The 25,017-nt window shown below is 36.3% G+C and overlaps 2 protein-coding genes across 8 annotated transcripts in view; one reads left to right on the forward strand and one right to left on the reverse strand.

Annotated features, from left to right (window-relative positions):
* The window catches only part of sip1 (septin interacting protein 1), a 34,314-nt gene extending 29,317 nt beyond the window's left edge, over positions 1-4,997 (reverse strand). Inside the window, exons 1-2 of the mRNA XM_011301404.1 lie at positions 4,731-4,997; positions 3,409-3,634 (exon numbers count right to left, since the gene is read on the reverse strand). Coding sequence (XP_011299706.1) covers positions 3,409-3,634; positions 4,731-4,839 — 335 coding nt within the window. The 5' untranslated portion in view covers positions 4,840-4,997. The remainder of the gene's footprint in view (positions 1-3,408; positions 3,635-4,730) is intronic.
* Positions 4,998-5,063: 66 nt separating this feature from the next.
* Positions 5,064-25,017, forward strand: part of LOC105264494 (probable cytochrome P450 49a1) — an 84,617-nt gene continuing 64,663 nt past the window's right edge. For 4 of the 7 annotated variants that reach the window (XM_011301396.1, XM_011301403.1, XM_011301398.1 and 1 more), the window contains exon 1: positions 14,666-15,029. In XM_011301396.1, the coding sequence (XP_011299698.1) occupies positions 14,843-15,029 (187 nt within the window). In that variant the 5' untranslated portion in view covers positions 14,666-14,842. Of the gene's footprint in view, positions 5,151-14,665; positions 15,030-25,017 lie in introns of those variants that run through there. The other 3 variants (XM_011301399.1, XM_011301402.1, XM_011301401.1) reach the window with 3 other exon arrangements.

Consider the following 25,017-nt stretch of genomic DNA (forward strand, 5'->3'; position numbering starts at 1 on the left):
AATTTGTTTAATCATTTTTGAAATTGTTAACAAAAAAGATATCGATTAAAAAAAAAAGTTCTGAGGGACCCATAAATCTCCACGTTTCACACGATTCTCAATCGTTTGAATATATATTTTCGAGACAATTTTTCCCCAATTTGTTGAACAATTTTTCGAATTTACAGAAGTGAATTCATTTTTGTCATTCCGTCCATCGATTGTTTCTTCATCATACCCCCACTCCGCTCTATATGGAATGTTCTCTTTCCTCACGATTTCCTGGAATTATCGACACTCTCGCGTTTGCTGGTCTTTCCGAATTATCGACACGCTCGGGCTCGCGCTCTGCTTTATCTATACCCACGCCCTCCGAAAATTACCGACACTCTTGCCCTCGCGATCTGTTTGATTCACAGGTACACCCGCAAAATTAGTTCGGCTCGGGCGGCCAGACAATTTCGCGGTTGAAGCTTCGCCATTGGCGTTAGCAATCTCCCCTATAATCTCTGGTGGAAGTATTAGGCCAGTCAAATTGGACCTTAACCACCTCAACAAGTCCTGGCAGGCTGAAATTACACCAAAATGTAGAGAAAATTCCCCTCATCATCATATTAAAAATCTCTACCCACACGTTCAGCAGAAATGTGCTTAATTAATTGAAAATTAATCAAAAAGTTGGGGGGAACGCCAAAAAACTATACTGGATTAATTGTTCTAATCCTATCGAAAAGATAAAAATATGCAGAGGTTGGGCTCATCTGATGCTTCAAATTTCGAGTCGAAGTAATGTTCCTAAGCCTACTATTATTTTTTAATTAATTTTCAAACATCGTTGAGCACAAAAAGACCCAAACAATCAGCTGATTGTGTTGCCCGGCCCCCCGTTGCGCGCGCCGCTGATGGGTATGCGCGGGATGCGCAGGAGTTTGAAATGCTCTGTCCAGTGCGTCCAGTGACGCACGCATCAGGGGGGCGGGCATACGTGATCAGCCGATTATTTGGGACTTTTTGTTCCAAATCGTGTTTAAAAATTAAATAAAAAATAACGAAGAGCTTGAGAACATTGCTTCTACTTGCAATATGAAGAATTGGGTCAGCCCAACCTCGGGATAATTTTATTTTTCCGGTAGGATTAGACTAATTAATCCAGTGTAGTTTTTTGGCGTTCGCCCTCATTTTTTCATTAGTTTTCAATTAATTAAGCATATTTCTGCTCAACGTGAAGATGCACATTTTTGATATGATGATCAGGAGAATTTTCTCTACACTTTAATGCAATTTCAGCCTGCCAGGACTTTTTTGGGTGGTATCAAGTATAAATGCGAGTCTTGTTTTACTGGCCTATATGCTAAATGTAAATATTCCGTACGCAGCACGTGGAGAATATGTATAAAATTTTCTTATCTGAAAAATTTTCAATTATTTTTCAGATTTTTTCAATCATAACTTCTTTACTTCATAGAGATGAGGATGGGTGCAAAAAATAGGAACAAGACTTACCGAAATATTTTTTTTCAAAACATCAGGACATCAAAATTAAACTCTGCAACATCCATTCCTCTACTCTTCCTTTTCTCACTCGACAAAGTGACAGCTGATTGCCACTTCAATTTTTCTATTTCTGATTCGGAGACATCTGCCAATTATGAGATAAGGAAACTATGATTGAAAAAATCTTAGAAATAATTAAAAATTTTTCAGAGAACGACTTTGCTAAATAATCTTCCCTGCATGACGCAGACAATGATTCACTTTTATATCCCGCCCCTCTCCTTGCTGATCCATCAAATAATAGATTTTCAACTTGTGCTTTTCTGCAACTACCTTTCCATCTCACTTTAAAAAAACACTAAGAATGATGAACAATTCATAGTGGATGGCGAATTATATCAACTAGTAAAAAAAAATACATGCAATTCCACGCAAGGCACACGACTACCCTACATTTTTTCATAAAATATGGTGGCGGACAATCAGCGATCAGAATGTGGGAGGAAACACATTTGGAAAAAGGCCTCAAGAAATTGCTCATTTCTTGGAACTGAATTCACCTTCAGATTACACCGGACATACCTTCCGCCACACTCCTGCATTAATGATAACTGATTCTGGTGCGAGGATGTTTCTGATTCAGCCTGCAGGGTGGAAGTCTCAAAGAGTTGCCCAAGGGTACATGACTAAATCCAGGCACACTAGTAAATCCATCAGTGAAAAGATGAGATAGTCTATTAATTTTCAAAAGGCTTTTACACTGAAGCTACCCCACAGCAACATATCCAGATGTGAAGACCAGATCAATAATTATTTTATTTTCGCATCTCCAAAATCAAGGGTCGAGACGATTACCTCAGAGATTAGTGAACTTTCGACGGATTATAAATAGAATAATAAAGAAAATGAGAGTAATAGTCAAAAATTTTGACTATTACTCTCCCATACATATTCCCTGCAGGTACATCATTTTGAGCCAAAATTTTAAAATTTTAAAATTTTAAAAATTTTGGCTCAAAATGATGTACCTGCAGGTAATATGTATGGGAGGCCGAATCATGGACAAAAAGACCAAGACAAAGATGAAAAATTTCCCAGTCATAATAATTACGAACCATTATGGAACCATTAACTTCTGCCCTCCACAAAAATAGCTGATATGAAATTTGATGAGAAATGACTGTTAAAAGACATTCTTCAGTAGATAGACGAAAGTTACGCTATTGATTAGTACATTTGATTTTTATGAAAGTTCAAAATAAATGAGCAGACTTAGTTTAACTCAAAGGGCTGATAAAAAAGTGAGATTGACCAAAATGATTTGAGGGATCCAAAGTTTAATTCTATGCAACCAAGTCAATCCAATAATCTAGCTTGAAAAACGTGATATTTAATGACAATTTTAATAACCAAGATGTTCCGCATGGAACGGGCAGTTGAAAAATAATTATAAACACATAATTTGGGAAAGAGCAGCTTTTGTCCACTTCATCAATGCGTTAAAACGAAATCGTTTCATTCACGTTCATTAATCAGAATGCAATTTTGGTCCTTATTGTGAATTGTAATAATACTCTATAACGTGAGAGAGTTGAATTGTTTTAAGTTATCTTTAAGCTGAATATCAATCGAGATTTTGAGGGAATTATGATCCTTGATTTATGTTTTACGTTTAATTGGTGTTGCTATCAATAAGTAATATTTGAGAGGACTTGATACTTGGACTATATTTGATATATGATAAGATACATGATATGATATATGATAAAATATATAATAATGTTTGATGATAGGCACCTATCAACAATTGAATTTATCTCGTTTCTGCCAATTTCATGCTAGCTGTATCGATATATACGAAATGAAAACCAGTGAATGTTAAACATTTGACGATGGCAAAAAACACAGAGAAACACAGAAAAAAAACACATTTACCTGGAATTGTGCGGTACATAATCAGCATCACCTACTTCAGCTATACCGGTCTCATCCTGATCATCTTGATCTTGTGTTTCTTCCTTTGGTTTTCCTGCCTGTTGAACTCCGCCAGCAACGAAACTGACAGGAACTGTATAATTCTTAGGTACTCTAGATGGTCCTTTAAATCCTCCCTTAGATGGTTGTAGTGCAGCATCCTCATCACTGTCGTCAGCCCAAACACCTGGATATTGCGAGGACAAGAGCATATTAGCATATATCATTTTTATGAATAAATAGGATTTAATACATAATTCTATACAAAATTGTAAAGGGAAATGTTTAAAAAATTCAAAACATTTTCTGGAAGGGAGGACGCAGATGTTAGAAGAGATTTTATTCACTAAGAAAAAATTTTCTCTGCAAAAAATATATTCATTCGAATCCTTCAAGGATTTTTTTCGTCGAGTAAAAAATGTTAATGATTCTGGGATGGGAATTCAAATAGTTCATTCCGTTGCAAGGAAAAAAGTTTGGACAAAGTTGTTAAGATGCTCTGCGCGTTCAACATTGTGTGTTTTGAAATTTAACGTTTCATTCACTGAAAACTCGACTTAATCTCCTGCTCAATAAAGAAAAATGGGTGAAAAGGAATTTAACTGTGTTGTGCATAATGATGCCACCGTCAACAGAGAGATTTTGATTTTCAGTCAAATACATTGTTTTTTTGAACAAAATTTGAATTAAAAAAGAGTGGTATTCATATCCTATTGCTGAATTTTGGAGCAGAAATAATTAAGCTTGATTCCACAAAACATTGTTCAGCTGAAAATGTAGTTTTTTAGCAGAGCAATTTTTTTTTCTCCCAGTATTTCCTCAGATATTTAAAAAGTAAACTGTATTTTATGTTTTTTATAGACATCATCACTTCCTATCGAAAATATCCATTATTAGAGAGATATTTTGGGAATCACTTATGTTGAGGAATACATTGAATTATCTTTTTACTCTGAATTTCCTGAACTCCATAAACGGTTTTGTATTATTTCCACGAAGCCCCAAGCCTGTAATTTATTTATAAAATCATTGTTATCAAATTGTTCAGTCATCTATCTACAGGAAAAATCATTGTGGAAATATTTTACAAAGTAAACAAAGTACCACCTATACAAAAATTACAATACGGCAATAAAATAAAAATCCGCAGATCAATTTTCCCATTTTTTTGTTCTCAAACGGTTTTTTAAAATATTTAAAAGGCAATTCTCATTATCGCTCTCTTCTTTGCACCTGCATGTTAAGTGGCGAGAGGGTTTACATTGAAAAAGATATATAAATACCTAGCATTTGTTGCTGCTTCGTAAGTTTCCTCCGAGGACGATTGATATTGAATTCATTGTCCAGATCATAATTCGTAATTTCGAAAGCTTCGACTTCATCGTCAGACATTTTTTTCTGAAAAATTTATGTCAGAATCGCAACAAACAAGAAAGAAACAATTCTAATCGCGTATTGCAATTCACTCAACGGGAATTCGAGGTTAAGGCTGGACGAATGTGAATGTGAGGCGTATATAAATCGCGTAGAAATTGACCGCTCGATCGGTAAAACAAACGGCTGAGAATCTCCAAAGGTACTACCAGAGATTACAGCGGAGCACAGCAGTTTTCCTGCGGCGACTACGGAGCGAACCACCTCCATGTACTCGACCTGAAAAGGTCAGTGATAGAGATAAACATCATTGCATTCGATTGTATTGGGTTAGTACTTGATTGTAATGGATATATAATTGTTTGTAACATTTCCCAATTATTTTAATTAATTAATTAAGTTTGGGCGTGTAGTTGACCTGAAATTATTTAAAAATGGAATATTTTGTAATGACGACCAGTCAAATCGATTGTATTTCGATTGTAGTGGCCATATTAATCGGTTTCATCGTTTGTAACGATGTCATTAATTAATTATTAATTAAAATCCAAAACGGAGGGCGGTAGCAATGGTGGGGGGCGCCAAAACCAAAGTAGATTGCCGAAGTAAGGGAGGGGACGAATGTTTTGACTGATTTCATTGCATTACAAAGTTATCGAATCAGATTTTTCAAAATCACGTAATGGCGGAATGATTATAAGTTATTAGTTACTCCAAATGTGTGATACTAAAACAGAAGCCGTGTCTGTCCATAAAACAGCATGCGCTGGCGAGAATGTCCATAATAATCCACCGCGAACGTTGAGCCGAATGCAAGTTCAAATTTCGTCCAAAGATGTTGATTTTTTTTTCACAGGAAGTTTTCGAACTGGCATGACATTTTTTATCATCGTTTTAATCTTAAATAGGCGGTGAAACTGAAATGATCAATATTGTAATTATATATGAAAATATTGTAAACTAGTATATCAGAAATATTTTTATGCCATCGGTGCCCGTAATCTCGCGATTCTAACCTCGCTTCGCTCGGTTAAATCGCGGATTCCGGGCGCAATGACATAAAATTTTGTATGAAACGCGTGCGTAATATATTTTTCAACTCGTGGGATTGTACAACTCGCCTTCGGCTCGTGTTACAAACCTCCCACGAGTCAAAAAATATATTACGCACATGTTGCATAATATACTATTAGTATAATAAACGAAATTCAACTATTTTGGTATTTTTATATTTTGCAATTTAGAAATGTGAACATTCAATGATGCCTTTACTCCTAGTAGAACTTGAGTACATGATTCTTGTCCTCAGAGTTCTCCAAAAATGAACGCTGATTTATTCTAATTTTTGAAAAACGAAGAAAAATAATCAATTCGTTACGATTGCTCTCCTTTTCTCTCTTGCTTTTACGATATCGCCATCGCACGTTCCCTGTGTTCTTTATTGGTTTTTTCTTGGAATACACGTAGCTTTTGCAATGCTTTTAATTTATCGTGAAAATGTAGAACATACACCGAGAAAAAAAATTTCTTTACCCAAGAATATTTACTAACCACAAGAAAATATATTTGGCATTAGTAAGTCTTATGAGAGTATTTACACAGTGATCGCCAGATTTACTTGTGGGAAGAAAATATTCTAGGCAAAATTATTTTTTTTTCTCAGTGTACTCGATAACACAAGTTACTATTCCGAGAAGACACAGAGAGGGAGCAATGCGAACCTGATAGAGTGAGAGAGAGAGAGAGAGCAGGCAAACTCTCCATCATGCGCAGGGTTAAATTCTTTTCCGTGGAAATTATTTCGCGTTTTTCAAATTAAGCCAATATACATGGTTATTCTGCCCTCATCTAATTTTAAGGCGCCAATTTCTTCAGATATTTATGACCCGAAAAGATAATTGTAGGGAAAATTTCAGATCTTCATTTTGATTCCCTGATTTTTGATGAATTAACAATGGGTTTCTTCAGTTTTATTTTCTATCCCACTCTAAAAATGGTTTTAAAAATCTGGGGAAATTAAAAAAATCAAAAATAATTCAACGTTGTACAAAATAATTTCGGTAAACGCCGGGTATGTTTACCATAATATTTTCTTTCTTTTCCTTGGTAAATTCGTTCTTGTATCACTGTATATTTTTTTTTTAATTTTCAATTAATTTTCTACTAGTCTGAGAAAATTTGCAATGGCTGTACTCGCAATTCCTTAAACGTTGAGAAAAATAAACTTGCGATGTTTTGCCTGCAACACATTTGAAAAAAATGACAACTGAAAATTTTTACGGTTGTTGTCAAGAATCCCTGCACAGATCATTCTAGAGGTTAATTAACTAGTAATCATAACTATACATAGACATGAGTAATTTGAGCAGATATACTTAATTTACCTGAACGAATGATCTCTGCCGGTATCTTGAACAAAAAACGAAAAAATTTGCAGTTTTCATTGAAAAAAAATGTGTTGCAGGCAAAACGCCGTGATTTTTTGTTCTTCAATTTGAAAGGAACTGAGAGCACAATTATCTCGAATTTTTTCGATTTTTTTCCCCTTTTTAAAAGGGTTTTCATAAATCTGGGAATGAAGATAAACATCTGTAATTTTCCAAAAATTGAACTTATACAGACTTATTGCGTTGTTTCGTGAATTTAATCACATATGACTTTATTCATTAGATTCTGTAATTTTTTTGAAAACATGGAAAACAATGAGTTTCCGAACAAATAATAAATGAAACTTGAATCACAAATCTCTCCATCCGGCTGACGGCCATATTGGATGGTTTGAATTCGCAAATTTCTGACGTTTGGCAACGGCCCGTTTATACGATGAGAAAATCAATTAAATATCTCTAGCGAATCGTACCTGCTAACTTGTAATGAAATGATAGAATCTGGGACTAGAAATTTGGTGCAGGGATGCCCGTGTCACGTTTTAATTGGCCACTTTCATTCCCTGTCCGAACGAGTTTCCCTTAGCCCGTATTAATTTCCCCCAACGGTGAGCCCCATCGTAGTTATTAAATTTCGGAATGGTTTTATTATTATTTTTTGAACCTCTCTCTTTATTAATAACTTAAATGTATTTTGAGCCCCTGCATATTGCTATTATTTTTCAGTGGTCCTCCTAACTTCTCTTTCGTCTTTTTTTGTAGTCGAATCACCCCTTGTGAATATATGTCGCGTTGGCGCTAGTTGGCTAACCTTACTCTTATCCCTCAAGCCAATCATTAAAAGGCCCTATTTCTTCGTGTAGTAATTTTGGTGATGATCTCTCATTCAAAAATATAGTAAATTATTAACATAGTCAAAACCTCCGAGTTAGTCATTTAACCTTCGGTTCCTTTTTACTCATCATTTCACGACGCCTTTGAATTATATCAAACTCCCCTTAAATAAGATCACAGATACGAAATCCCCAAGTAGTGTGCCTCGGTTGGACTTATATTTTATAGGAATTCTCTGGTCACACAGGTAATATATGTATTATTTGATAAATGCAAATTGTTCTGGGTTTATTAATATAATGATTTTTTTTAGTTCAGTCAGTCATCTTCAGTGAAGTTGTGGCTGCCCCTTTTTAACATTTGAAAGTTCATTGATTGAGAGTTTTGTATATATTTTTCTAGTCATAGAAAAAAATTCTATCGGCTAACATCATAGTTTTCATAATTAATTAATTAAAAAAGGCTTATGAACTCTCAGATGGTAAAAAATGGCATACGATAACCGGCTAATAAATTACAATCCATTGTAGGTGATGATTTATTAAAAAATCAATTACTTAGAATTTTGTATAATTTACCATGTTATCAAAAATTGATGATTCCCAATAAACTATCAACTCTCAAACAATTTGCAGCATAGATTCAGATTCTGCAAACAATTTGCAATCGATTGGATAAAAAATTTTTTCTTCTATGAATTTTTCAAAAATTTGTCGGCTATCTTCATGAAATTTTTTCATTAATTAATAAAAAAAAAACATCAACTCTCAAACGTTAAAAACCGATGTACAATGACCGGCTAACGAATTACAAGCCATTTTGAATGGTAATTTATTTGAAAAATATTTTTTGTCGGCTAATTGGATACTGCTGCCCCATAGCCGCAGCGTCACGTGGGATGACCATATTCATTTTCTTTTTTTATAATTATACTAGACGTTAATGACGTTCTCATCACATGTTAGATCAGGGGTCCCGTTCCATCGTTTAGAATTTGGTTATTGCAATTTTGATTAAATTCCGCCAATTATATGGTTGAACAGTTTATTAATAATAATTAAATATCCACTTGTTTGCAAATTCTAAAAAAGGTTTGCTAAATATTTCGAAATCATTTCCTAATTATTCTATTAATGACTTTTTGAAAAATATTCAATTTGTTCGCCAAATATACGTCGGTCCTGCTCACGCAACCGCCGTATACTTGGCGCATTAATTAATGTGAATCATTAATTAACTTATCAAATAATTCGGAAATAATTTGGGGAAATTTAGGGAGAGGGTTTCATAATGTGGAAAGATCTCGTTGATTAATTATTCATTTTTTTAAATTAAAGCATATAGTTAGTTAAAATTTCCTATTTTTTATTTTTCTGAATTGAACATTACATAGAATCATTTGGGGAATCGATTTCTGTAGATTTCATAATTTGGGAAATTGACGAAGAGTTGATAATTAATAAATTAAATAATTAAATCGATTTCCCGTCGTGCGTGTGCGCGCATGCATACCCGTTCCATCATTCGTCATCGGGCGCACTAATTAATGGTAATCATTAATTAACCTATGAAATAATTAGGAAATAATCTGGGGAAATTTAGGGAGTAGGTTTTATAATTTAAGGAGACCCCGTTAATCAATTATTAATTTTTCGAAATTAAAGCGTATAGTTAGCGGAAATTTCTCATTTTTTAGTTTTCTAAATTAAGAATTACGTAGAATCATTTGGGAAATCGATTTCTGTAGGTTTTGTTGTATTTGGAATTTATCGATTAAAATAAGGTAAATTAAAGTAAGCGAAATCGAGCGAGCAAGTTTCACAGATTTCGCGATTCCTCACACGGTTCGCCCGCGGAATGCATCGACTCAACGAATCTATCAAAAATCATCAAAAATCAGCAGTTCGGCCAATGTTCCCGGGCATCGACCGAACTCCCACTGAGACTGATGATCGAAAACTGATCAGTCCCGTCCTAGCTTCAACAAAGAACGTACAAAGGGGCGAACTCCTCGAGATTATTTGGTACTTGATTCCGGAACCAGTTAAATTTCTCCTGCCTGCGGCTTACCGATAATCCGAGTAAACTGGGATTATTATCGATTACAATTACGCACATCTTCGTGGTGATCGGTTCCATTATTTTTGAAAACCTAACTCCACAAGGATCCGCCAGATGAGGTGCAAAGTAACTCGGTCTCGTACATCTTACGTGAAGTTCTATACAAAGGACACATTTCAAGTTAACTAAATCCCTAATATTAAGGTTTATTCATGTACTGGCTGAAGTTTTAGCCAGATAATACAAAACTATTGTGAAACGAGTGGACGGATGAGTATGGGTGAGAAATGAGATGATTTGTGAGTACTTTCCGAATATGGTGGTTACTTTTATCTAATCAAAACCTAATTTCATTAAATTGATTTCCTTCTACATTTATCCTTATCATTTCATTCATCCCGAGGACGGATTAATAACTGCAGATGTGCCTGGCACTTTAAAGTATAAGTATCCACTAAATAAAAATATTATTTTGTGGCAACCAGGTCGAATGGAATCAACTTATTATTACAAATTAATTCTAAACCGCCCGAACCCCTACAGTTTCATATTTTGGGGAATTGATAAGTAATAAATTAAATAATTATATCAATTTCCAGCCCTGTGCATGCGTGCATGCATACCCGTTCCATTCTCCGCCATCGGGCGTACTAATGAATGGAAATCATTAATTAACCTATGAAATAATCTCGAAATAATTTAGGGAGTAGGTTTCATAATTTGGGAAGACCTCATTAATTAATTATCAATTTTTTACACTTAAAGTACGTAATTAGCGAAATCTTTCTTTTTTTAAAGGGAGAATCATTTGGGGAATTGATCCCAACTGTTTCTTTAATTTGAAAAATTGAAAAAATTTCAATAATTAATAAACCAGTTCATTGTTTCCAGTTTTTGAAAAATCGAAAATCAAATAATGCACTTATTAATATTGATTTCCACTCAATTTTTTTCCATTTCATTGGACTTCAAACTTCTTTGTCAGTTAGTTACTTGCTGTGTTATTATCATAAGAAGATCGTTGTTTTCCAATTATATGTCACCGATGCACAGAAAAACATCATTTCAAATTTCGTTCCAGAAATTTTGGACATTTTTGAATATTTTTTTGTAATTAATTCCACCAAATTATGAAAAAATCATAAGTGTATGAAACAGAAATACTTCCATTCCATTACTTTTAAATTTTATTTCGAAAATTGGATTTTTCAAATAATCGAATATGTTAATAATTAACAAATGAAACGAAAAATTTATGTTTCATTCAGTTTCCCATTGTTTTCTTTCAACCGTTAATGTTTTTCTTTCATTTTCGCCAAAAATCCAAAATAATGTGATTATTTTATATCTTTATTTTTATTTTGTATTTTATATTTAATAATCACATTATTTTGGATTTTTGGCGAGAAAAACAGAGAAATGGAAGGATCATTTCCACTCTAATTGACTAGTGTTCTCTTTAAGAAATGACGTTGTGTGAATTTTCTCTGACTGAAATTTTCCCGTACTTTTCATTTCTCTACAATGCTTTTACAAGGAAAAACGATAAAAATTGAAAATAAATCACAATCCAATTTATCGCTATTTCGACAACTCAGTGATCGAAGTTTGCTTTCTGATTCATATTCGGTTGCTGCTTTATCCTCTATAAAATTAGTAAACAAGTTTTCTATGAATAATATTCAATTTTTTTTAAACGAGTGTTGATAACGAAGGAAGGAACGGGTGTGGACGCGCGCACGCGCAGGACTGGAAATTGATGTAATTATCTAATTTATTAATTATCAACTCTTTATCAAGTCCCCAAGTTATTCTACGTAATTCCCAACTTAAAAATAAAAAATAAAAAATGTTCGCTAACTATACGCTTTAATTAAAAAAATGCATACTTAATTAACGAGATCTCCACACATTATGAAACTTACTCCCTACATTTCCCCAAATTATTTCTTAATTATTTCATAGCATAATTAATGATTTCCAGTAATTAGTGTGCCCGAATGGCGAAGGATGGAACGGGTATGCATGCGCACATGCACAGGGCTGAAAATTGATTGAATTTTTAAATTTATTAATTATCAACTCTTTATTAATTCCCCAAATTATGAAATCTACAGAAAGCGATTCCCCAAATGATTCCACGTAATTGCCAATTTAGAAAAATAAAAGATAAGAAATTCTCACTAACTATACGTTTTAATTTAAAAAAATGAATAATTAATTAACGAGATCTCCCCAAATTATGAAACCTACTCCCTACATTTTCCCAATTATTTCTTAATTATTTTATAGGATAATTAATGATTTCCAGTAATTAGTGTGCCCGAATGGCGCAGGATGGAACGGGTATGCATGCGCGCATGCACAGGGCTGAAAATTGATTGAATTTTTTAATTTATTAATTATCAACTTTTTATCAATTCCCCAAATTATGAAATCTACAGAAATCGATTCCCCAAATGATTCTGACGTCATTCCCAATTTAGAAAAATACAAAATAAGCAATTTTTGCTAACTACACTGAGAGATATATTCAATAAAAATTACGTGTATTTTCCGTAATTCTGGAGCGAAATGTGGTTGTCGGAAATTTTACGGAACTGTCACGTAATTTTTATCTAAAGTCACGGAATTTTTCCGCGTCATTCCGTAATTTTTATCTGAATTATCGGTGAAAAATAACGATACCGTCACTTAAATTTTTCGAATCAACTCCGTAATTGGTAAGTGAACTGAAAGTTCCGTAATTTTTACTAAATATTTCTCTCCGTGTATACGCTTTAATTTTAAAAAATGAATAATTAATTAACGAGATCTCACCAAATCATGACACCTACTAGCTAAATTTCCCTAAATTATTTCAAAATTATTTGAAAAGGTAATTAATGATTCCCATGAATTAATGCGCTAAGTATAAGGCGGTCAAATACCATTAATTTAATTCTTTATTTTCCAATACGCGTCAAAAACCTTGGTCTTCCTTATATAGCACCGCGGATTCTGGGTCTAGTGACACAAAATATTATGCGAAATGCGTGTGATATGGTGTTTTTCGACTCATGGGATTGTAAAACTAACTGAAGGCTCATTTTACAAATTCCCCATGAGGAAAAAAATTTATACCGCACTTGTGGCATAATATACTATTCCACAATGAAAAATGATATCTTAGTCAATGCATTGAATAAAATTTCTTTCTATGGGTCCATATTAGCTGCACATGAGTGAAGGCGTTGCTTCAAGAAGAATGCCCAGAAAAACAAATAAAATTTTTGAAGAATGAGGATAGGCTAAAAGATTTTTCAACGAAAGCGTCATTCAAAGTGAGAATAACGTCCTCAGAAATGCACTCAGGTTTCCTGTTGAATTTATTCATGTGTAATGTAACGTAATTTGTGAAACAATATTACAATCTGTGGTTAAACGAATATAGGATTGTTTTTTAAAATATTATTTAGAACATTCATTGAAAACTATTTTCACACTTCCCTCTTCAGGGAAATCTCCGACCTTTTAAAGTCTTCTAATTTTCCTGAAATATCACTGTAGTCAATACTGTTACTCTATGCGGCAAAAACAGTAATAGCAATTTCAAATTTAATCGAAACCTACGCCGAAAAAAATCCTTTTTTGAGAAATGCGCTTTAATTGTGTGAAGAAATTCATACTCGAAAATTCCCAAAAAAACCGATATACCGAAAAAAAATTGGTTAGGAGATTTTGTACTTCTCCGAAAAGTGATGAGCGATGAAGTAAGACTAAAAAGATGATTACTTTTTGTTGAAATCTTTTCCATTTGAGAAACGAAAACGTTTGAGCCAATTCACTCAGCTAGGTTTTGTTTAAGGAATCACATTTCCAATATGAATAATTTATCATCATCTTTGGGACGAGTTCATAATTTCTTGATACTACTTTTTCTTGTCTGAGAGTAAGGTATAATTTTTGTGTCGTAGTAGTAGAAACCCTGCTTCTCGAAAAAATCGGCACGTTTCGATTGGCTACAGTTTTTTTCTCTCAGTCCAAGATGTAATTTTGCTGGAAATTGTGAGTATATGTTCTTCTGAATGCACGTAAAGACGCCCGCCTTGAAACCAATTTTTGTTCCCAAGGTATAAACACGGAATCCTGGAAAAAATATCCCAGGGAAAAAATATTCCACACATTCAAAACGTGTTAAAACTCGCTCAATTTAATTATTTTTTAATTTAATTATTTTTTTCGTTGTCTATTTCTTCAGGGGCTCTAATTTTCCTATGGTCTATCAAATTGGGTGGGTTTTAACACGTTTTGGGTGTGTGGGCTATTTTTTCCGGGGATATTTTTCCGCCTACCATAAACACGTACACCTTTGCATGTGAAATTTTTCAAGCTGCAATTTTCAGCAAAAAATACATTGCCATAATTGTGCGTTTTCTGGTGAAAAATGAATGATGAGTAAAATTACCAGAGGAGGATTTCCTACCGCCTCTATTTCGAAATAAGATTTGTTGAGAAGGAGGCGAGTCGCAATGTGCCCAATGCCTCAGGAAAGTTAGGAGCAAATGTACAGTTGGTGAACAATCGCCTTCGTGTTAGCGAATTGTTATGGGGTTTAAGTTTTCACTATCGGGCCGGTGAACAGTATAATGGTCTGATCTCATTTCTGTGTCTCTATCCATGGTAGGAACTCATCCGAGTGAGTAGTCTTTAATTTTCTCCATGGAAAGATCAGTTTTCTCTCCAATTGTTTGATAAACATGACAATCGCGATTAATTTGTCAGTGAAAACTGTTTTAATAAGAAATATTTTTACAAGAAATTTGTGTGCTTTTGCACCAGTGTTCGATGAAAACGTTTTGTCTCATGTTCGTCCATATTCAGAACTTCCCGGTCCCAAACCAATCTTCTTTTTTGGAAACACCTGGAGATTTATTCCATTCATTGGTAAGTTTCATCTTTTTAATAATGGTATTGTATATCATTTTCGAAATATCTTCGAAACAAACACGTTCAGCCTGTTTTTAGTCACGCTTGTGACTACTGTGGCGACAGGTCTTATTTACTACTGATATTTTACGACTTTCTCTTTGATTGTAAACTCGAATAAATATCTAACAGAAAAAGATACCCCGATTTTATATGTGTTATGCAGAGATCGGTCGAAATATTATTTTTAGTAATATTCGTAGCGGAAGTGAATACAACATCTTGAATTAATATGAAAAAGAAATATTTGACCCATCATATTATGAATAATTGAGTGAAAATATCAATTGCTCAATTGATCGATTATTATAAACAGAAAATTGATCGTGCAATGAAAAATATTGACCAATACATTTTCCGTACAACTGTCGATGACGAATTTTCCGTTCAATTGCTCGAAAATTATAGTTGGAGAACCGTTCAGTACTGTAACGCGAAAAATAAATTTGGTATAGGATTAATTGAATAATAAATAATATTAGCCCATCAGCCAATGTATCAATTAAACTCCTACCGCAAGATTATCATTGTAATGATTTTCATTGTAATTTTAATCAATAATAAGGTTTAGACGCGCGAAAAAAAATGTATATGTACAACAGCCAATTTTACGAAGAGAATTACAGAAAGTATAACGCAACAAGTCTGAACAAATTTTTACGATACTTTAATAGAAAAAACGCCGTGAATTTTGTAAAAATTACCATATTTTTGTATGATTCTTACTTGAAAAATGGTATTTTTTAATACACTCCTCACTTTTTCTACTACACCGTCAGGGTACATTTTATTATAGAAGTTTTTCACCACGTAATAAATAAGTTACTAATAACTCACTCTAACAAGTTTGGAAACTGCCATTAATTTTTATGATGCATTTTTGTTTTAAAGGTGAAAAATCCATTTTACTGGAATTTTACAGGAAAAAGAGGAGTTCATGTGTAATTAAGAGTTAATAAGTTAACTGCTTTTTTATGATAAAATTGCAAAGGTAACTTTGTAAAATACAAAATCTAAACGATTCACGTAGTTAGATTTCGAGCGAAAAATCGTTGAAACTAGGCAAAATTAATTATTAGTTACGATCATGCAAGACCAAAAAAACTTCAACGTGAATTAAAAACTTCTTCACTTGAAACTTCTGAATATCCCAACGTGGGATTCAAAAAAATATTGAATTGAATACTTGGAAATCGTAACTCGGAATTTACCTTATAACTTAACACATTCCAGAATCTCAACTCACATATGAGTCCATCACCTGCCCAATTAGAATCGACTGAACAATCTAACACTTCTGTATCTTTTGATTCTGTATAATGCAACTTTTGATTCATAGTGAGGTACAGGTACTTTAAAATCCTCAGAGCGTAATTCAAATACGTCTGATCGTAACAACCTTGAAAACGACTCAGGCAATTAACACTGAATGCTACAAGTGTAATGCTAAAGCGTTCATGTATTTACGTAGAGTAATTCGCCAATCAAATTCCGATATTTAACCGTTTCATCGACGTCTTGAGCCGGTTGTAGTTTAAGATGTATTTCCATAGGGGTCTTATAAGGTTTTACATTTTGTATGGGTAGTGATTTGATATATTTGTTTTTACTTAAGGCCATCATTTTTCTCTCAACATCATGGTTAATTTCGATTCCGATGCAACTACTGACCATTCCTATGTCCTTCATCTTGAATTGTTTGGACATCTTTGATTTTACTTCACTGATCTTGTTCTTTTTTTTGTAACAAAAATTAATACATCATCAACAAACATTATAATGTAGATAGAATATGGTCCGTTATCAATTACATATAAACAATAGTCGTAACTATTTCTCTTGAATTTCAATCCTATGATAAATTGATGAAAGCATTCATACCGGACTCGGGGACTCTCTTTTAAACCATATATTGACTTATGCATCTTGTATATCCTCTTCGTACCGTCGTTAAAACCCAATGGCTGATCGATATATACTTCTGTTGATATTTGATTATTTAAAAACTTTTCAATATAGAGTGACTCTTGACAACAATGTCACAAAAGATTTTTCAGGGATTCCATTCTCGCGACTGAAGAATAGACATTATCTACCTGATCGGTTTACTTTATACACATCATTTGTTTTTTTCTTATATACATTCACTTAACACCGATGACTGATTTATCTTTGGGTTCAGTGACTAGACTCCACTTTTTGTTAGGTTCAATGCTTTGAATTTTTCTTGATTGCCTCTGACAATTTTTCATGCTCATCATTCTCAATAACTTCTTGACAATTAATTGGGTGTTCACATCACTACAATTAAGGGAAATGCAATAATTCATAAAATTTTCATAATTGTATTTTCGATTTGGTGTCCTGTCTTTTAACGAAAAAATCACAAAAAAATTTTCTGAAAAAATGGCGTCAAGTCGACGTGAATCTGATCGCCTCCAAGACAGAAACATGGGACAATTACTGAATAGTTGAAATGACACACTAGGCGAACTGATTATGATATAATCTTATTTTTTAAAAACCATGGAAATATTAAAAAATGCCAAGTTTATGCTGACAGCGTCAACTAGGACAATTTTCCACAGTTTTACTTCCGATTGGAAAATCGATTATTATTAATAAAGGCTTTTGTCATTCCGGCTGTAAGACAGTGTTTTACGGCTGCGTCGCTTTGCTTCGCGTCCACGAAACGCTGACTACGGCTGATATGACAAAAAATAGTGGGCCTCAAACAGCCAAAAAATATTTGTCGACCAATATGATTGTTGCAAACATCATCTTCGCTAGAAAAGTTTTTTCCGCCTAATGACAAAATATGTTGTTTCAAACCCCGTCCATAGGAAATTGATTCGGAAAAAAGTCAACTTGGCTCGCCGGGCTGTTCGATAATGAACATACTTCGTAGGAAGTGAATGATTGACAAAGCTAGAGTTCGCACGCTAATTGACAAAACGCCAAAACTATTGAGATTTGATTCAGCTCAATATATCACAATTGGATTCCGTATACCTGACGTGTACCTAACCAATTCACCAATGAACGTCAAATAGCATGTCGGTATGAGGAGAGTGGGTACCCGTCAGTGTGATGGCGCGTTCATAAGCGACGCATGGTGGCACACTCACATTATGGGACAACGGCAAAGAGTGGGGGACGAAGATCATCAGCGAATAGTCTAAAATGAGATGTAGTGCTTATACATGATAAGATGTCCGTAACGACTGAAGTAATTTGTCATTAGGCCGAAAAAAACTTTTCTAGCGAAAATGAGGTTTGCAACAATCATATTCGTCGACAAATTTTTTTTGGCTGTTTGACGCCCACTATTTTTTGTCATAACAGCCGTAGTCAGCGTTTCGTGGACGCCAAGCAAAGCGACGCCGCCGTAAAACACTGGCTTACAGCCGGAATGACAAAAGCCTTTATTAACAATAATCGATTTTCCAATTGGAAGAAAAACTGCGGAAAATTGTCCTAGTTGACGCTGTCAGCATAAATTTGGCATTTTTTAATATTTCCATGGTTTTTTAAAAATAAGATTATATCATAATCAGTTCGCCTACTGTGTCATTTCAACTATTCAGTAATTGTCCCATGTTTCTGCCTTGGAGGCGATCAGATTCACGTCGACTTGGCGCCATTTTTTCACAAAATTTTTTTGTGATTTTTTAAATTTAATATTTATATTTTTTTAAAAATTGTGTGATTTCATCTATGCAGTTATTGTCCCATGCTTCTATCTTGCGTTTAAATTAGCATCGGCTTGGCGCTATTTGTTCAGAACATTTTTTTATGATTTTTTTAATGTTAATAATTACCAAACAAATGATGCAATCAAAAGTATTCGTACCTGTTTCAAGCCTCTCTGACATGTGTTAGTTAATCATAGTAATTTTCCTCAACGAAATATAATTGAAATATTCATGTTTTAGTTTTTATTCAGTCATTCAAGTTGATTATTGCAAAATATTACATAAAAAATTTAAATTTGGAGGTAATATTTTAATTCAAATATTAACACTCGATTCCAATTGTTAAAGGGTAATTCACCAATATTAGGTTATTTAGGTAATTTATTAAAGATTAAAATGCTCGAAGATTGAAGCACTGAAAATTTTTAATTTAAAGGATTAAATTTAGGTGCAATAGTGAAATTAAATATGAACAATTGATTCCAATTGTTAAAGGGTCATCTACAAACATGAAATTATCTGTTCAATTAATTTATGATTAAAATGTTCGAATTCTAAATATTGAAAAATTAACTGAACTAAAATTTTTAATTTGGTTGTTATATTCAAATCATTAAATTATTAACAATCGATTCCAATTGTTAAAGAGTAATTCACAAATATTAGGTTATTTAGGTAATTGATTTTAACTAAACTAAAATTTTTAGTTGCTTGTTATATTCAAATCATTAAATTATGAACAATCGATTTCAATTGTTAAAGAGTAATTCACAAATATTAGGTTATTTAGGTAATTAATTTTAACTGAACTAAAATTCTTAATTTGGTTGTTATATTCAAATCATTAAATTATTAACAATCGATTCCAATTGTTAAAGGGTAAGTCACAATAATATATTGCTCACCTAGGGAGGAAAAGTAGACGAGTCCTTCCAACGTGCAAAATTACCACCCGAGCCGAAGGCCAGGGTGGTATGCACGTGGGAAATGCTTGTGTGATTATCCTCCCGAGGTTTGCATACGATTTTTCTGCCGAAATCCGGCAAAAGCGACGTTTCTAACCGAACGAAGTGGGGTTAGAATGCTCACTTTCGGCGCATGTAGGCAGAAAATATTAAATGAGTTGACGCTCTTTGATTGGCTTACAAGCACGGGCTCCATCCTAGTTCATGCGCCACCGCTACGGGCCCGTGCGGCTGAATTCCGTAAGCGCAGACAATTTCCTCTAACTTACTAGTTTTATTCCCTGAAACAGCCCACCCAAACAGCGCTAGGGAATAGTAACGCTCTCGAAATAAAACTCTTGAAAAAGTGAATTCGTATCCGTTGCTATGGAGTTATTTTTGTAATAATGTAATCAGTGAAAAAAGTAAAAATCTCATCAGAAAGATCAACCGCGATTTATATAATGTATCTAAGGATACTTTTGCAAAATAGCGTGCGTTTAAAGGGGAAAAAAGCAATTGAAGTTTTTTTAAGGGGTTAGGGGCGAGTTGTTAGCTGTAATATAATACACGACAGCTCTCTGCCTGTGACGTCACCTCTGCCTGTGACGTCAACTTGGCAGATACGCTATCGCGTATCTTGATTTATAATTTTCCTTTGAAAAGACTTAGTAAGAGGGAAATTTTCGATCCAATTACAAATATATCCAAATCCAATCCAAATACAAATATATTGAAAACCCAAATTATTAATCGTTGCGTAACATGATAGTGAAGAATAAAAATTTGATTCTTAAGAAATAATGCCTTCACCCTAAAAAATAATTGGATTGAATATTTCACTTCTCTGGTAATGGCACATAGCCTCTTACATTGCTGGGAATTCCGCTGAGATATCGAACCGAATGTAAAGTGATTATCATTCAGTAAATAAATAAATGAAATTGTTGTATTGTAAATGAAATTCAACCTAATGCATTGGCCTTTTAAAGTATGTGACTAATAAGGACCGTTCCGAAAAATATATAAAAGCAAAAATATCCGTCTCCTCATTCTTAACTGGCTACTGTTATTTTCTTATATGAAAAATGAGTATTTTCTAAGATGCAATGTTTTCAGAAAATTTTCTTTAATCGATATTTTTCCTGTAAATGAATTTTATGCTATGAATAACTAGTTGAGGGAATGCTAGATCATGAAATTCTTTAAGTTGTTCTTTGATTCGGAATTGAAGAGACTTTTTTCACATTTTATTTATAACGCAATTTTTGTTAATAACGGACGTCGTGGTTACATGGTTCTGCAGCCACTCTCTGCATTGGCTCTTTCCATCAGCCGAGATCAACTCTTATATCTGATCAGTGCCCTCCGCACGCATCGGCTGTCAGAGTTGAACTATATTCTCTTGCCTTTGTCCCCCCCGTCCAGGATTATCATGGCACAGGCCCTGAGGGCAGCAAATTCAGTTTGGTCGCGTGCGAGTCTAACCCAGCGGCTCTTCCAGTTGCAGGTTCCTCAGAGCAGATCCCTCTTCCCGCCCGATTAGGCGCATATTCTTAGGTATGCTACTTCCTTAGAAAAGCTCAGTTCTATACCGTAAATAGAGGGGGGTCTTACGACATATCTCTTATTGGTGAAAAGCACCATATCCGCCTTGCTTGGGGTTGTCCTGGGATCATGAGAGTTGTACCATTCAGCACTCCCTTGTTGATATATCTATCGACGAGCCTCTCCAGCGTCTTCAGCAGGAAATAGTTTAGGCTGATGGGTCTTTACACTTTGGTGTTGGCATAGCTGCACTTACCCCCTTTAGGAATGAATACCATCCTGGCTTCCATCTTCCTGGCACATATCCTAGAGTTAGGTATGTTGTTAATGTTGGTAGTAGCCGGCGCAGTAGTAGGGAATGGTCCTTCTGCAAAAAAGCCGGGTATACCCCAGCAGGGCTGGGACTCTTGAATATTTCAAAGGAAGCCACCGCCCACTGCTCGCATTCACCATTTTCGAAGCCGGGTCACACTCGATACCACCCTACTGAATGCACTCGACTCAATCCGGCGCCCATGACCCTTCCATGTATAACTCAGTCAGGGAAGTGCATCCGTATGAGTTGTTCCAGAATCTCATCCTCCAAGGTGACAGCTACACCACTAGATAGTGGCATTCTATCCTGCGGAGCCTAGCAACCTGTGGTAGTACATCCGACTCACCAAACAAACTCATATTGATTCTTTCGACTTCTTGATGGAATTTTTATACTCTCCCTGTACTTATCTGTACCGAGTCTAGGGGTTATTCTTTCAAGTCCGAAAAGCTCTCCTCCAGAATTCTCTGGTCAGGCCACACAGCCTCTTGAGTTCCCGATTCCACCATTTAACTTTCCTCCCCTCCCCGAACGACATCATCGCACATGTCCTTGGACGGACTCGATCGAAGCCCAGTAAATTCTGTCCACTTCGTCCTCTACTATGTCTGTTGTAACGACATTTTTCTCATCGTGGATGAGAATTCTTCATAACCGCAAGAAACTTTGTTGCATGGCGAGTGGGGGACGAAAAGCCATCTAGCACAGGCCCAGAAGGCCTCGACTGCATGACATGTTAGACTTTCCTCCAATGAGGGGCCAAAGGCATAGCGATTTAGGTGGAAACGGTGACCCCTGTCTGCCCTGAGGACGTTAATAAACTGTCCCTTAGTTGGAGCTTGTGGTAGAGAGTATTGAGGCCGACGTATAGGCCGTCCAAGTAGGCAGCTCCAATGCGTCTGTCGACATAGAATAGGGACCAATAGCCAGGTGAGATGACTCGTGCTCGGCAATCGCGTCGGGTTGATTGGCCAACACCATGCTCTCCCAACAGCGATGCAGGCCCTAGGTCCGAGGAACCCCGGACAAAGAACAGTTCCTACTAATTTTAAAGCCCCTTACAGAACCCTCGTAGCACCAGTGCTCCTAAAATAGGCATATATCTTTGTGCTCTGCTGCTAGGCTCACCCGTACTGCAAGTTAATTTGGGAGGATCGGTCGAGCCGTGAGGTTTTGCCGCCCCACTGCATGTCGTCATCTTTTTCGGCGCATTCGCGCTTACAAGCCATCGGAGCGCCCTTCTGTGATCAAAGTGAGGTTTTCCTTCGGTCTGCTTGACGTGATTCGCATGCCGTCGAGGCCCTGGTTCTACTAAGAGGCACTTGCCCGGGCGCAAATGAGAGTCCCTTGGAACCCGTGCGCAGACCGCAGAAGCGAGACCTGACAAGGCCAGGCCTGCCTCATCATTGCAAAGCTTGAGCCCCCTTGCCCCGTTGGTACCCCTTCGCCGCCGCTGACCGAGGGAAATGTTTGGCTCAGGCCAGAAACTGATGTCCCCTTAACCCTTAATCCTTAAAGGATTTATTTGACGGTGTCGCCCGCTTGGAAGCAGTATAAGCCTTTGATTGTTCCACATCGCATGGAAGGTGCCCTCGCTGAGACACTCTCTGCAGGCCTCTACAAATAGTCTAGCAAAATCTGAATGGCGGCTTTTAACACGATATTCGGGCCTCTATCAAGACTAGAGGCCTTGGAGTTTTTAACTAGGTTGCATGACTCCATCAGTTCCTCCTTGGATACCGGTGGTATGAACTATGACTGTCCTTCATGGACAGCTTGGCCGCTGCAAGTCGGTCTGCAGGAGGAGTGCAGAGATGATCCCCGCCAATCGGGCAGGATACGTCGCCGATGGCATAGATTGGTATTTGAGCCACGCCATTACCACCGAATACGGTCTGCCCTATGGATGGTTCATCACCTGAGGTACTAGCTGCCTCCACGTAAGGGTTGTACTGTGTTTGAAAGCCTTGCCGAGCCTGCGGTGTGCACTCTCGTCTTTCAGAGTCGTAAAATTCGGCTCCATCCGAGCTCGCTGCGTTATGACATCTCATCTAGTGCTACTAATGATGATTACCACTCATCTAGTGCCAATTATTATTACTGCTGGCGTCGTCCCTCGTTGGTATCCCCCCCCCCGCAACTGCAACCCTTCTGCGCTCGGTTGATGTAATATAATGTACGGCACGATGATCACTTGCCATGTGTGTTTCACTTACTTCCCATAAGGGTTTCTCCCTTGCTAGGATGCTACTCACGAAGCTAAGATGCACGATGAAGCTTACTCCCTCGTTTACATGCGTTGGTTCCTTGCCACGGTAAAGTAAAACCCGGACCAATGATGTCATCACCTCCAGCACAGCTTGCCTTTTGGGACTTGTCTTCCTACTTTCCCAGCCGACTGCCTAGGCGTTAAAGCCTCACACAATAGCAATGAGAGAGTACTGCTTCGCGTCCTCAGTGAGCCAAACAAAAAAAAACACTGAAGCCCTCGATCGAGAGGCTCGGTAAGGGATATCCGTTATGGAGGTAAATCTCAATTACTTCGGTCCGTACGAAATCATACTCTTTATTCTCGTTTGAGCTTCTAATGGACTCCCCCCCACAAGCAGCCTTGATTCTTAAGATAAGGGTATGAATCCGATATGCCTACTAGATCTGCTTCCTCCTCCCGCACTGTGGGTCTGAGGAGGTCGTGTGCGACTTCGCAATGGCTGAGGTTTGTCTGGAATGTCCCCATCGTCTGTTGCTTGTAAACTTGTCGAGCGCCTCCTTGAATGCTGACCACTTGCTGCGACCAGTGATGTCCTCCTTCACTCCGGTGCCGCACTGTAGAGTGCACACTTGAGCGACTAAATTTTACCACCTTGTGGCCAGGTTCGACGCACTTAACGCAGAGCGTGGATCTGTCGACCTCGCTCGTGCGTTCGGTAGCGAGGTGGTCTTAAGGCCAGCACCTAAAGCACTTGGTTGGCCTTGCCACGCTAACGATTCGGTAGTTAGCCCAGTCAATTGGACGACCTTGACTATCCCGGAGTCAGTTTTGAAATCATCTCCGGCGACAGTCCGTACCGTACCGCCTCTACTTTTTCTCTCTTGATGACCTCGTGATTACTAATCTCCAGGTCTTCCTAAGGTCACTTGTTTTTGACTCTCGCATCTTTCCTGAGAAGATCGGCGATCAGTCTTGCAGAGTTGGGGCACCGCGCCCGTTGTCTTCCACCTCAGAGTGAGCAGCATCTCCCCCATTGCTGTTTGACGCATGTTCTGGACGTAATCAGCCTGCTTCTGAGGGACTTTCTTCTTCCCTTGGCGAAGGATGTCGCAGTACCGTTTTTCTTCCACGGGACTCGCTATCACGTCTCACGTGTGGTTTCTGTTACTCCCCCTTCCCTTTCTACTTTTCTCTCTCTTCAGTTTTAGTCTTTTCCATCTTTTTCTTACCC

Source organism: Fopius arisanus, unplaced genomic scaffold, assembly GCF_000806365.1.
Source record: "Fopius arisanus strain USDA-PBARC FA_bdor unplaced genomic scaffold, ASM80636v1 scaffold00022, whole genome shotgun sequence".
Taxonomy (NCBI): domain Eukaryota; kingdom Metazoa; phylum Arthropoda; class Insecta; order Hymenoptera; family Braconidae; genus Fopius; species Fopius arisanus.